Below are 12,948 nucleotides of genomic sequence, written 5' to 3'. Positions count from 1 at the left end.
TCTCAGAGAACATCAACATTTGGGGTTCAGGAGCTTTTTTGGAAGTCTATCTATACTTTAAAATATACACATCAGCTTTGTCAGGCAGTTGAGCATGCTTTTGAGGAGTATACAGATGTGAAATATGTTAAAAAGTCTGTCAGTGGAGATATCTGCAGTCTTGCTTCTCTAATATTGAAGCAGTTGTGTGTTAGTGTAGAGGATAATTCTGGATTCTTACTCAATACAAAGCTGTCTGATGCCTTTCAGAATCTATCATCCCACATAGCCACTGTCAATGTGTATATCACAAGGGTCTTGAAAGCTGGTGAGGTGGGCATTAGTGAAGAGAATGAGAAAGATTCAGGTGAAGTTGGTCAGTGTAGAGAAGATGCTGTTGAGGTTGGTTATTCAATTATCTTATGTGATTAAAAATCTAACAATTTTGATACTTAGGGGGGTGGATCTGATCAGATTTTATGTACAGGTGTTTCTATGTAGATTATGCTCATATATAGTTAAGTTGGTCATTTTCATTTCTATGTATGTATCCTATTTACATACATGAGCTTATCAGGCATCTGGCCTGGTGACAGTGTAATTCAGTCAATATATCATTCAAAATGATATATTCTGAACAAGTTATCTATTAAGGCTGATACCATGTCCATTAATGTAGTCAGTTGACTCTCAATCCACATGAGATGTGCATTAATCTCCAACATATCTCTGTTCTCAGTCAGTCACATCAAATCAAACATCTGAGCTAGTCCCTCTGTGAATCAGATGAGGTTGAGTTGGTCTTGATTATTGTTATCATGACAAGTCTCTGTTGCAGAGGGATTCTGATACTGATCTGGGTGAGTATTTTTTGAGATCTGTGACCCATGAATCTGATGACTCTTTTTTCTGGGCAAAGACCCTTTGCTTTCAGACATGCCACATTTGTTAGCAGAGCCATCTGTAAACTCACATTTGATGGCATTCATTCAGCAGTGAGAATAAGTACTGCCCAGACATTTTTTGTTTTTGTGTACTGATGATTTGTAGATCCAGCATTTTCAACTTTCATGCTTGTTGCAATAATTGCATGCTGATATCTGCTCAGTACTGTCTGCACCTTCAATTCTGTTGATATGATATAGAGTATCAACAACTTTCAGAGATATTTCATTTCAAGCAGCTTCATCACAAGATGTATACCATTGATTCTTCTTGATTTGATCTCAAGTTAGTTTGGGGTTTGTCACTGAATGTTTAACTGACACATTGGCCAGATTGTCTTTCTTTGGATTTGAGAATTTCAAATGAAGTATTCAATTAGAGAATGATGTTGTTGGCTGAATATCAACTATGGATCAACTGTTAGTATGTGTGTCATTTGATACTGAGCAGATAACTTACCAGCTTGTTCTGTGTTTATGGATCTTTTGTAAGTATTGGCCTGTTCCTCACCAGGTCCATGTTGTTTATCCACACCAGAAGAAGCAGAAGCAGTGTCATGATCAAGTATGTCTGAAACATCATTGATCAGATAATCAGTGAGGAGTTGATCCTGAGCAGCACCAGCAGAATTCTCACAAAACAGATTGTCATCCCCAGTGTTTGGCTGAATATTTGATTCAGACTCAGATTGATTGGTGAGTGTATCACTCTGATCAGATTCAGACATGCTGTGAGAATTATTTATGTCCTGATTTGGGTATCTTACCAGCAGAGTTGGATTGATACCATTATCAGATGCAGGGTGTCTGGTTAAGCTGGCCAGATAATCAAGAGAGCAGTGAGTGGTATCATAACTACTTGATACCAGCAAGTTGGAAGAGCCTCCTGTTGGTCTGTGATTTTGAAGTGGGATATAATCAGATGGTGTGGCTGTAATCCAAAGATTTTCATCAGAGTCTGACATTAGAACATCACAATGAGGCAAAACTTCATCAGATTCAAATGATTCTGCATCTGAGAGTGAAGATGTGTCATGGCAAGAGGGGGCAGACATTGCTAATTGTTTAGATGTTGATTTTAAAAAAAAAGAAAGAGATATTGATTTCAAAAAAGAAAGAATTAAACATGTGTATTAACTTATGTATTAACTTGTGATATATGAATGAATGAACAGGGAGGGTGTGGGCAGGCAGAGTGTTGAGGCAGTGTGAATGATTGGCCTGATAGATAAGAAGAAGTGAAGGAGAGATAGAGACCAAAGTTGTTAATATCTGACATGTGTTGAATGTGTTGTGGGTCAGGTGATTTTGCCAGATATGGCTGTTGCCAGGCAGTTTGTCAGAGATAAGTGAATATATGCAGATATGTGCTATGAAACAACATGATACTCTTAATTACAGTCTACTATACAGACAGAGTTGTTGATCTGACAACCAACTGATCAGAATGACTCTTGAAACTATATCAGAAGTCAAGAGAATGAAAGAGGACTTGAAAATGTTATATGGACACATAAAGTTGTTTCAGAGATGTTCACAGTAGTCAGTTGTTTCTGAACAGAATCTTGCCCAGCAGATGTGGCTTGTGGACAAGTTCATATAAAAGAGAAGAGGAGTCTGCTCAGTTGGGTATGATTTTATATTGTACTCAGTGAAAAAACAAATCAGAGTGTTGATAACTGTCTCAACAACAGTGGCTAGTGTTTATATCAACCTCTGCTCTGATAACAGAAATCTGGCATGGGGCCCAGTTAATGAAGGTAAATGGATGAACTACATCATCCAGACATCTAAGAACACACTTGCCAGATGGAAGATCAGAAGAAGAATTGGAGAAACAGCTGATCTAACAGTTTGCCATTGAGAATATATATCTGGCCCAGAATTACTATTGAATGATTGTTTGTTGGGCTGAGTTTAGAGAAACCATATGTGAATAACCATTTCCTGCCAAAATTTTGGGTTCCAAGGCCCCTCTCTTTGAAAATCATGTTTTCCATCAAAATTGTGTCTGAAGAATCAATCATCTGTCCAGATCAATGAGTCTTCTATGATATGACTATGACAAAAGATACAGTTCTGATTATTTGACATTAAACTGATGATGTCTCTATTTTATAGATTCATAAATGTGTTTGCTGGCTGATGACCAAAGTTCTGGCCAACTGGGTATACACTTTATATATACTGGCCAGAAAATAACAAAATCTATATAATACTTCCACTGGCCAATGTACAGGCCCACAACTCAAGAAACAGTTGCTCAATTCCTCATCTGTTCCCATTTCTTCATTCTGAAACTGGGCCTCTTGTTTGGATCCCAAGCCTTTCAGGTGCAGGCATTGACAGACAAGTTAGTCAGAGATGTTCATGGATGAGAGTTGAACAGTTGATTAGATATATGCTGAAAGTGACTATCTGTACTGAACAGCAGATCAGATATTATATGAGAATTTATTGAAGATGCTGATTGGATACTATGCCAGAGAATTGACACAGACATTGAGAGTAATGTGAGTGTCATCAAATCTCTGAATATGCTGAACTGAGAATATGACAATTGAACCAGAGCAGAAACCTGACAATATGAACAGATCTCAACAGTAGTATGCTGACTGTTAGGCAACAGCACATTTAGTTGAATTTCTGAAGCAAAGAACTAACTATCTGAGACAAGAACATCTATCTGAATCACTGAAATGAACTGACTATCTGACATCAGTATGTCTGCTCAATCATCATTGAGATTCTGACTAACTGACAGTTCCAAATCATCTCTTGACATGCAGTTATGAAGACAAGACTCTGAAATTCTTAGAGTTCAATTAATCTGAACTGCTGAAGTCTAAACAGTCTGTACAGACTGAGTAGCAGACTTCAATGCAAGTCTGCTCAACTCTCTGATAAATTTCTCACTGTCTGGATGAATAGACTTCTGCTTGACTCAATGAGAGAGCTGTTTCAACAACTGAGCTTCATTTGATATCAACTGACTCAAGCACAAATCTATAAGTTCATTCTTTGACATCAGAATCAAATATGTGGGCTTCCATGACATCTCTTAATAATAGAAATCAATTCAAGAGTCCAATCAGATCTGCATCTGAAGAACAACATCATGATGATGCTTAACTCTTGTTTTCTGAACAACAACAGAGAACTTGAATATATTCAGCAATTTAGAATCACACAGAGAACAGCATGTGAAGTCTTGCTGGTCAACTGTTGACTGTTCAAAGTGGTTCAGAATGAGACAACAGAGACAGCCATGATCAGAGTTGATCAGCTTGTACAGTACATCTTGAACATGATCTCATCTCTTGATTCAGCTACTTTTAGTGCCACTGACAGACTTCATTTTCAGCTCAGATGATAATTGAGTGTCTCTGATCAGATCATCTTCTACAAAGAGACTGTCCATACTGATCATCACTGACTCAACAACACTGGCAGCCACATTAACAGTCATGGTTGAGAGACTAGAGATCTGTGAATTAGAATCAGAATCTGTTTCAAGAAGCTGTTCATATACTGATTTAATCTTGCTGTCATCTGAAATCTGAGACTCTTTATAATTCTTCTTGACTAACAACATAAATGTTCCAGACTGATCACTGATCTGAGCAGTCTGACCCAATTGCTATCATAGCATGTTGATGAATGGCTCAATAAACATGCCATATTGAACACTGACCTCAATATCAGAGACATCTGTGCTGTGCATCATGATGTTGAATGTGATCAGCATCTGAATCTGACTATCAGTCTTACAGAACTTCTTGTACAGACTGGCCTTGTCATATTTTGCCAGACTGATGTGGTATAATTTGACAGTGAAGTGAGTCAGAGTAGTGGAATACTCAAAGTGACTGATCAGTCAATCTCTGATCACATCAAGAGTGCTCTCCAGAACATTCTTTTTTGTCATAAAGACTATGATTTTAGGAATTCTATCTGATGTCAGCTGACAGGTCTGATATGATGTATCAACAGTCATAGCAGTGATTTCATCAGAAGTCTGTTTAATTATGAAGAAAAGTGACTCAAAAGTATTGAACTTTCTATATTCAATATAACTGATCAGAATAGCTATCTCAGGCTGATTCACATCAGTATGGATAATATCATAACCTGAGTGCAGTGAAATAGACTTAAACATGGCTTTCATGATGATCTGATTGCATGTGACAGTGATCTCAGTTCATGGCATCTGACTCAGTAGTGCTTTGATCATATAGAGACATGAAAATGAAAGTTGAAACTTCTGCCCTCAATCTGACATCAGATGCAACTCATCTATGATCATGACAGTTAAACAATTTTGAAAAACAGAATCTTTAAGAATTGACTGCAGCTTTGATCTGATCAGCAACTCAGAACTTATGTACAGATGAGTATATAAACTCTGCAGCAATTCTGATGCCAGATTTGACTGATTAATGTTATCATCATAAATATGTAGTGGATGAGCTTCAGACAAGAACTGCATCTTCTGAATCTGTTTGGTTTCAATAATATTGAAAGAAAGCACACATATAATCATCTTTTCAGACAGCAGAATTGAGAGAGTCTGAGCAATCATACTTTTGTTAAATGAGATCTTTGCAATGAGAAGCAGATCATTTCTTTGATAGAGAAGCACAGTGAGTGCATTCAACTGATGCTCTCTGACTTCATAATCAAAGACTGATCTGATAATACTAACTGCATGTGCATGTCACTCTGTTTCATTTATGAAGATTGCCAACAGAACTCAACTCTTGTCATTGTGAGCAGAATCTATCTTCAGTGCTGAAGAATCAGATAGTTGAGCAGATCTAAGTCATCTCAGACAAGTTCATCTCTTCTTTGCTGCTTTCTGCAAACTCTTGTGACACAACACATACTTCATTTTTCACCAATCCAGGGGCAGGCAGCACACCAGACATAGAGCAGAAAATGAAAAAAAGAATGTGTACTTCAATGAAGAAATTATTTATTTAGTTGATCAGAGAATTTGAACAATATTCAGCTGAAAGTGATGATGTTATAAGAATCAGATGAGGCAGAGTCAAAAAGATTGCACAAAAACAGATGATGCAAAATCTCAACAACAAAGACTTGAATCAGTTTACAAAGAAGACAGATAAGTGCTGAGAGATTACTGACTCAGAGAAAAGATGTGTTTATGTACATACTGCTCTTATAGAATAACTAGAGCTGGTCAACTGATATTTCTCAATCAGATAATTAAATGAAAAAATCTGATGATGTGGAGCAGATTGAATGAGAAGCTCTACAGTAAATTTAAATGTGATTATAGATGAAGTCTATATAAAAAAACATTGTATTAAGTTCTTGAAGCAGCAAATTCAACATGTGTGGCTCTGACCTGATTTGCAATTCTCAAATTTGTATGGTGATTTCCAACTTCCTGCAAAAAAGCTGAAAACCAGCTCAGATGCTGTGCTGGTCAGGTTCTGGCCAAATTACCCAAATGGGTTAGTTCAAAACACTAAATTCGCGCTAAAGAACCTTAACAGCACGCGTCTGAGATGATGAGGTAATGCCGCTAGGCTATTGCCAGAAAAGTGCGCACGTGAGTGAAGAGACAAACACAGCAAAGTATGCAAACAGGCTTCGCTGCACATAGTTGGTTTGAATCTCTGTATTCCGTAAGAAGTACTCCGTACTCCGTACATACATTTGATACATTGATATCTGTGCGATGCAGCGTACGGCGGAAGAGGGGTGATACAGTGTTATGAATTGGCTGTCTGCTTGTCCTTGAAATGTCAAAATTGGGAGGGTCTGTCCGCTATGCCCAATGATTCTAGCTCATTTTGCACGAAGCCAGCAAATTCTTCCCCAGAAATACCAGTGCATTTGGCTAGGCGATAGAGGCTTGTGATCTGGCAGGATATGTGCTCGCGCACGCCGACTTGCGACAATGACTGGCTCTCCGCCGATTGCTCCAGTTTTAATACAGCTGCCGAGCCATCCGACGATGCGGATGATGGGCGTGGGTGGTTGAGCGCGAGCGTTGGGTCGATTGTTCCTGGTGGTGTAGACGGCTGCTCGCCCTGCCGAGCTAGTCGTGTCATGTGTTGCCGAAGTATATTTGCAACTGCTTCATTGCTGAAACTCGAGTCTCCAAGCTCATTTCGATCCACTGATGGGTCGTCGCTGTCCAGCGCGGGCTGTACTCCGTCATAGCGACTATAATATAATGAATCTAGAGTAGTGTCGATCGATTTTAAGGCACCAGTATGATAACGGTCGGGGGCGGGAGAATGCTTCCGCACAGGTGTTCTACCCAAATTATCATCGTACTGAGCCCAATACTCGTCATCATCTTGTTCATTCTCGTCGTGCCTCAATCCCGAGTGCTCATTTGACGGATTTACACGGCCCGCCAGTTTCCCACGAAGCGTTACGTTGGGGAAATCATCGTTGGCTTCCGCAATTGAAGTCTTCCAAGAATCAGTCTCATGTTTGAATAGGTCGAGAGGTAGAACCTCTGTCACTTTCCACCCCGAGCCACCGGGTTCTTGATCATTCGGGCACCATACGTAGATGGTAGCAAGGTTGTAAACAGTTAATAATAGAGACGCTCGTAGCGTTTCATGGTCAATGCGCTTATATCGTGTTTCAATGTCGTCAGGAATGTCTATCTCGCCAGAGATGGGGTGCGGTTCAAAGGACGCCTCTCCGACGATGCGCTCTATCTCAGCTCCCTTTGCAACGTCCCAGCATAGAAGCCGGATCCAAGATTCTGAGAGTGAGGGGGAAACGGAGCTGAGAAGCTGGATACGCTGTCGAAGCACGGGAGAGAGCAACGGTAGGAGTGCCGGCGGAGGCTGTGGCGAAGCGAAGCCAACTGGAAGACAGGCAAGCAAGGGAGGTAGCAGAGCTCGTGGATCTGGACCAGGAATACGCTCGACCATGCTGCGAGGGGATCGAAGGGCAATGCAGCGAGGCGTCGTCTGGGCAGGTTGTGGTGGCTGTCGGATCGGCGGGTCTCTGTGCGGAAGCAACACAAGCAGGCCAAAGGCACCTTAGACAGGCAGATCAGGGTCTTGTTCAGGGGACAATCATGGCGACGCGGCGAGAAAGCTGGAGGGTCGGCAGTGCGAGCAACGGGCGAGAGGAAGGGAAGAGACCACGCTGACCAGGCATGTTGGCGGAGGTGTGACTTGCACCCTCCATCCAGCCTGCGCAACAACAGACCTCCGTGAGGCAACACATGCGTAGAACTCGCGCTGCGGCAGCGGAACTGCACAGCACTGGCCCTTACGGATCCTCCAGCCGACGGATGCGAGACAGCGGCCCGTCCATCCCTACCCGTGAAGCGCCCCTCCAAGTCTACGAACCGAGGAACAAATTTCTGCACCAGCGAAGTGCAGATAATACGGAGTAACTATATGTATATGGCTCCCCTCCACGCGGTACTACCTATTCTGTTTAGGGTTGTCCTTCTACTCACCCCCAGACTGCCATCCCCGCAGCAGATATGACCTTCGACCCTGCGAAGCCGTTGGCTGCTTCGCCTGCCACGGACTGGGATGCGCGCGGAGATGGTGATATAGGTTCGGGTATGCAGGACGAAAAGGACCTGGAGAGAAGACTGCGCCGGAAAGTCGACCTGCGCCTGTGCTCCATCGCCGGCGTGCTCTGCAGCTTAAATCTCATTGACTCGGGCATCATCTCGTCCGCTGCTGTCACCTCCATGATCGAGGACCTCTCTCTGCAGGGTAACCGATTCTCCATCGCTATTTTCATATTTACTGTGGCCAGTATCATCTTCCAGCTGCCGTCTACGCTGTCTATTCGCTTTGTGGGCCCGCGCATCTGGTTCTCCGTGACTACGGTCTGCTTTGGCCTGATCACCTTATGCTCTGCCTTCGTTCACTCTTGGAAGCAGATGATTGTCCTCCGCGTTCTGCTCGGCATCTCCATGTCTGGCATCTATCCCGGCCTGACCTATCTTATCAGCACCTGGTATACCCGCCAGGAGCAGCAGCTCCGATACGCATTCATGCAGTCTAGTGAAGTGTTTATCCTGGCGACGGGGGGCGTCTTAAATTTTGCGCTGAACCAGCTCCATGGAAAAGCGGGCCTTGCTGGATGGCGCTGGATGTTTCTGGTCCAGGGTCTGATCTCCACCACAATAGGCGTGACCACATACTGGTGGATGATCGACTTTCCAGATAACGCGCACCAAAGCTTTTGCTTTCTGGATGAAGCTGAACTTCATCTAGCAACTAAGAGAATCCAGGTGGACAGACACGATGCCATTCCCGAGCATATTTCCTGGTCAAAAATTGCGGTGAACTTTCTTGATTTAAAACTCTACGGCTTCAGCTGCTTGTTTTTCCTACTCAATACTGTCTCTACCTCCCTTGCCTATTTTCTTCCTATAATTCTCCAGTCAGGAATGGGCTTCAGCTCAAATAAGTCGATTATACTTTCATCTCCAGTACGTTGACCATGTTGCTGGCACCTTACCTACTCTCCTTGCTGATATTTCACATATAGCCCTACTACTATGCAATCATCCCTGTTCTCCTCACTTCTTTACTTGGGGACAGGCTTCGTTTGCGTGGGCCTCTGATTGCCTTTAATGCACTGTCTCTCATTGCTGGATTCCTTATGCTTGGACTTCCTGCCTCGAAGCAAGTCACTGTTCGGTACATTGGTACCTTTCTTGCAACTGGGGCTTACGTTTCTAACTGGGCGGCTCTGAATGCTTACCAAGCGAATAACATCGTGGGGCAGTGGAAACGAGCTACCATAGCTGCAGCAGTAGCGGCTGCTAACGGTCTTGGAGGCATTGCAGGCAGTTTCATAGTAAGGTCTACGGAAGCACCAACTTACGTCACTGCCGTTTGGGTGTCAGTAGGGTGAGAGAAATCGCTCTTCTAGCTATTTCAACGGTTGGTAGTACTAATGTTTATTAGGTCACATGTTTTGATGATTGTGATTGTAGTATTATTTTCGATTTACTTTTATGTGGCCAATAATCGACAGCGGAATGGAACTCTTGTTATAGAAAACATGGTATGTCTATTGAACTCACCTTCATCACACTTCTAACACTGACATTAAAAAAGCCCGGCTTCCGATATACATATTAAAACTGGAAGTATAAAAGGAAGAGCTTCGATAGATTTTGGAAATAAAACATGGGAAAATCGAAACATATTTCTCAATGGGGGTATAATAAAACTCGCCAGTGCTGCAATGGGGCTGTCAATATCATAGAAGACGAAACAAAAAAAATCTGCACTACATAAGAAACACTGTAGACTCCATACTAGGAAGATTGAGTGTTGAACGGAGCATGGGGACATTCTAAATATAACAGAAGAGCTCGGAGAGAAAATGAAACGCTTCACGAAAACATCAAGCATCCTCAAAGAATTTATGTTCTGTCAAGACCTTGCTCTAGCCTCCCCACTAATCTCTTCATTCCCGACCACTCTTCCGTATTGACTTCTTCCGGCCCTCCTCCCAATCCTTTCCCAACGTCAAATACCGTAACTACGCCATCTAAGCCACCAGTAGCGACTCTTCGTCCTTCTCTTTCTTCCCACGCCAATTTGTTGAGACTCTTTGTGAGTATTCCACCTCTGCCTGATGTTGGAGCCACACATGCGGCTGGGACCTCAATCTCGGTGTATAAATCCCAAACTTCAAGCAACCCAGCACCCGTAACTAGAGCAAATACGCCGGGCCGATGCGGCGACCAGCGAGCATCGTATACCACGTCTTCGCGACTAATATCAAGAATAGGGGCAACAGCATGCATGGCTGCGGAAGAGGACGAGGTTCCTGACGATGTAGATGTTGCTGCTGGTGGCCGCACCCGCCATAGCTTCACACTCCAGTCAATACTTGAGCTCAGCATCAGGTCACCAAGGTCAACAGGCCCACGAGCAGGGTGGAAAGCAGTTGACATAACTGGAGCAGCATGACCGCGGTAGGAAAGGCGATGGTCGGTTCCGGCTTTGGCGCCCGCGCGGTCATACCGGTGACAAGGGTAAATGGTGCCTTCTTCCGTGCCAACGAGAAAAAATGTGGGATCTGATTGAGGGAAGGATAGGGTCGTAGGAGCAAGGTCTTCGGTCTTGGAAGGTGGAGGGGTGGTAAGTTCGAGATATTCCTGTGGCTGAGAGAGCATGTCGACAGTCCAGCCACACACTACTCCGTCTGTCGACGCCGTTAATATATTGTGGGCGTTTTGAGTACCAACTATAGCTATGCTGTAAACGGGATGTGTATGGCCTGACCCAGAAAGAGGTGTCTTTTGTACAGGGGCACCGCCGCCAGCACGGGAGGATCGTGTGTCCCAAAGAAGCACTTGTCCAGAATACGAGCCGCCAATGATGAGATTTGGGTGGAATGGGCTAAATTTCGCAGTAAGAATATCGGAAGTAGAGTTGAAGATATATTCGGGCCGGGTGTGAAGATGTAGGTTCCATACTTTGACGAGGCCGTCGGGGTCATGGGGGGCTGTTGGGTTTTTGGTGTAGGAGGTTAATATTAATTCAGGGAACTGTAGTACTCATGAGTATTATCACTGTATAGAAATAGAGAGTTTTAGAGCACTAGCCTTTGGGGAAAAGCTTATGTCTGTAATCATACGCTTCTTGCTCCATCGTTCATCCCAGAACTGTGCCACTTGTTTTATCTCTCTTCGCTTCTTTCCAACTCTGAAATCGTCGTCCTCGTCGTCTTCGGCCCCAAGTCCACCTAACGCATAGTCCGCGAGAACGTCATACTCTTCGTCCAACGCTCTTTCTATAACTTTACTTGATCTCTCCACGAAATCTAAAAACTCTCCTGAAGACGTGACCGCATTGAGCTCCTCGTTTGTTAACGTGCGTAGTGGGTATCTCGGATGCCCAGCCTGTTGCGAATCAATATCTTTTTCCGAGACTATAGAAGCTGCTATTTCGTCTTCAATTTCCTTTCGTAGCTGTTTTCTGATCACCTCATCTCTCTCATGGGCCCTTCTACTCATCCGTACAGGAGATCCGTCGTTATCCGACCCTGACTCATCTCCCGAGTATGCCTTAGTGTCAGTCCAAGCATCCGTCTGTACTGCCTTGTTGTATGTTAAAATTTCCGTTTTTAGTGCAAGCAGAGGTTGGGGTTGGGCTTGGGGGTCCGTTGGACTGAGTGTGGTTTGCGTCGCGATAGATTGCGAGAGCGGTCGCACTGGTGGAGTATATGTTTCGGCATTATCTCCACTTAGCTGTCCTCCACTGAGTACTGAATTTGGCCTACTTCCGCGCCCTCTCGGCGATGCCTCTCCACCTTCTTTTCGGGCCGCTGATGATGGTCTGTCCACCAGTCGGGAAATCAAACTATCGAGTTCAGCTCTATTATCCGAGCGACCGGGAGTAGGAGACAATATCTACAAATATTGTAGCAGTCACTAATTAGTAAAAGTAGACGAAAACATCGCACAGCTGCTTGATGTACCTCCGAGGCTTCCCCTATACTCATGCGTGTTTGGGAGAACTCTCGCTGTCGCATTTCACGCTGACGCTTCAGCTCGGCGAGCTTCGCCTTCTTCGCCAGAATCTCATCTCTCCGCTGCTGCATACTGCTCATCATAAAAACGGGACCTGCTTGTTGTGTCTTGCCATTCAACACGGATTCGTCATAATTTCTCCGCAATGAGCAAGACGGCGGTTTATGTAGTTAACTAAGCAGCTTACTCAGCCCATTTTGCCAAGCCAAAATCCCGACGTTTGAATCTTCGACGCCGAAATCACGACGCAGATAAACTGCACGCCATTGCTTACCTGAATCGCTCTGGATCAGTCGCACAGCAAAGTCTCATTCGTGTCTTTCGTTTTCTCCTTTCCTTTTGCCCATTGACCCCTGATCTACGGGGTGTATTGTTTATCCATCGATGGCGACCGCTCAAGGTGTTAACGTGAGTCCTTGTACTTCGTACAGGCTATTTTGTTGTTGTCGAGGTGTTACATGAGCTAATACATAGCTCATACTAGGTGTTGCGCTACTCAGCTCT

The 12,948-nt window shown here is 43.7% G+C and overlaps 6 protein-coding genes across 6 annotated transcripts; 1 reads left to right on the top strand and 5 right to left on the bottom strand.

Annotated features, from left to right (window-relative positions):
* Window positions 1-1,295: 1,295 nt before the first annotated feature.
* LOZ57_003771 (uncharacterized protein) lies at window positions 1,296-1,978 on the bottom strand (the record flags this gene model as incomplete). Its single annotated transcript, XM_049252819.1, has 3 exons — window positions 1,296-1,330; window positions 1,384-1,633; window positions 1,691-1,978. The coding sequence occupies 3 exons, from the start codon at window positions 1,976-1,978 to the stop codon at window positions 1,296-1,298; spliced, it is 573 nt and encodes a 190-aa protein (XP_049108318.1).
* Window positions 1,979-4,248: 2,270 nt separating this feature from the next.
* On the bottom strand, window positions 4,249-4,650 carry LOZ57_003770 (uncharacterized protein; the record flags this gene model as incomplete). Its single annotated transcript, XM_049252818.1, has 2 exons — window positions 4,249-4,563; window positions 4,618-4,650. The coding sequence occupies 2 exons, from the start codon at window positions 4,648-4,650 to the stop codon at window positions 4,249-4,251; spliced, it is 348 nt and encodes a 115-aa protein (XP_049108317.1).
* A 2,047-nt stretch (window positions 4,651-6,697) lies between these two features.
* On the bottom strand, window positions 6,698-7,849 carry LOZ57_003769 (uncharacterized protein; the record flags this gene model as incomplete). The annotated part of the gene is made up of 1 exon (XM_049252817.1): window positions 6,698-7,849. One exon carries the CDS (start codon window positions 7,847-7,849, stop codon window positions 6,698-6,700), a length of 1,152 nt encoding a protein of 383 aa, XP_049108316.1.
* A 566-nt stretch (window positions 7,850-8,415) lies between these two features.
* LOZ57_003768 (uncharacterized protein) lies at window positions 8,416-10,039 on the top strand (the record flags this gene model as incomplete). The annotated part of the gene is made up of 4 exons (XM_049252816.1): window positions 8,416-9,381; window positions 9,441-9,805; window positions 9,863-9,962; window positions 10,016-10,039. The coding sequence occupies 4 exons, from the start codon at window positions 8,416-8,418 to the stop codon at window positions 10,037-10,039; spliced, it is 1,455 nt and encodes a 484-aa protein (XP_049108315.1).
* Window positions 10,040-10,326: 287 nt separating this feature from the next.
* On the bottom strand, window positions 10,327-11,473 carry LOZ57_003767 (uncharacterized protein; the record flags this gene model as incomplete). Its single annotated transcript, XM_049252815.1, has 2 exons — window positions 10,327-11,417; window positions 11,470-11,473. The coding sequence occupies 2 exons, from the start codon at window positions 11,471-11,473 to the stop codon at window positions 10,327-10,329; spliced, it is 1,095 nt and encodes a 364-aa protein (XP_049108314.1).
* Window positions 11,474-11,481: 8 nt separating this feature from the next.
* Window positions 11,482-12,524, bottom strand: LOZ57_003766 (uncharacterized protein; the record flags this gene model as incomplete). The annotated part of the gene is made up of 2 exons (XM_049252814.1): window positions 11,482-12,324; window positions 12,393-12,524. The coding sequence occupies 2 exons, from the start codon at window positions 12,522-12,524 to the stop codon at window positions 11,482-11,484; spliced, it is 975 nt and encodes a 324-aa protein (XP_049108313.1).
* Window positions 12,525-12,948: the final 424 nt, after the last annotated feature.

The sequence above is a fragment of the Ophidiomyces ophidiicola genome, assembly GCF_022830035.1.
Source record: "Ophidiomyces ophidiicola strain CBS 122913 chromosome Unknown scaffold_13, whole genome shotgun sequence".
Taxonomy (NCBI): Eukaryota; Fungi; Ascomycota; class Eurotiomycetes; order Onygenales; family Onygenaceae; genus Ophidiomyces; species Ophidiomyces ophidiicola.
The sequence above is the reverse complement of the archived record's forward strand: the minus strand, read 5'-3'. Positions and strand labels throughout refer to the sequence as shown.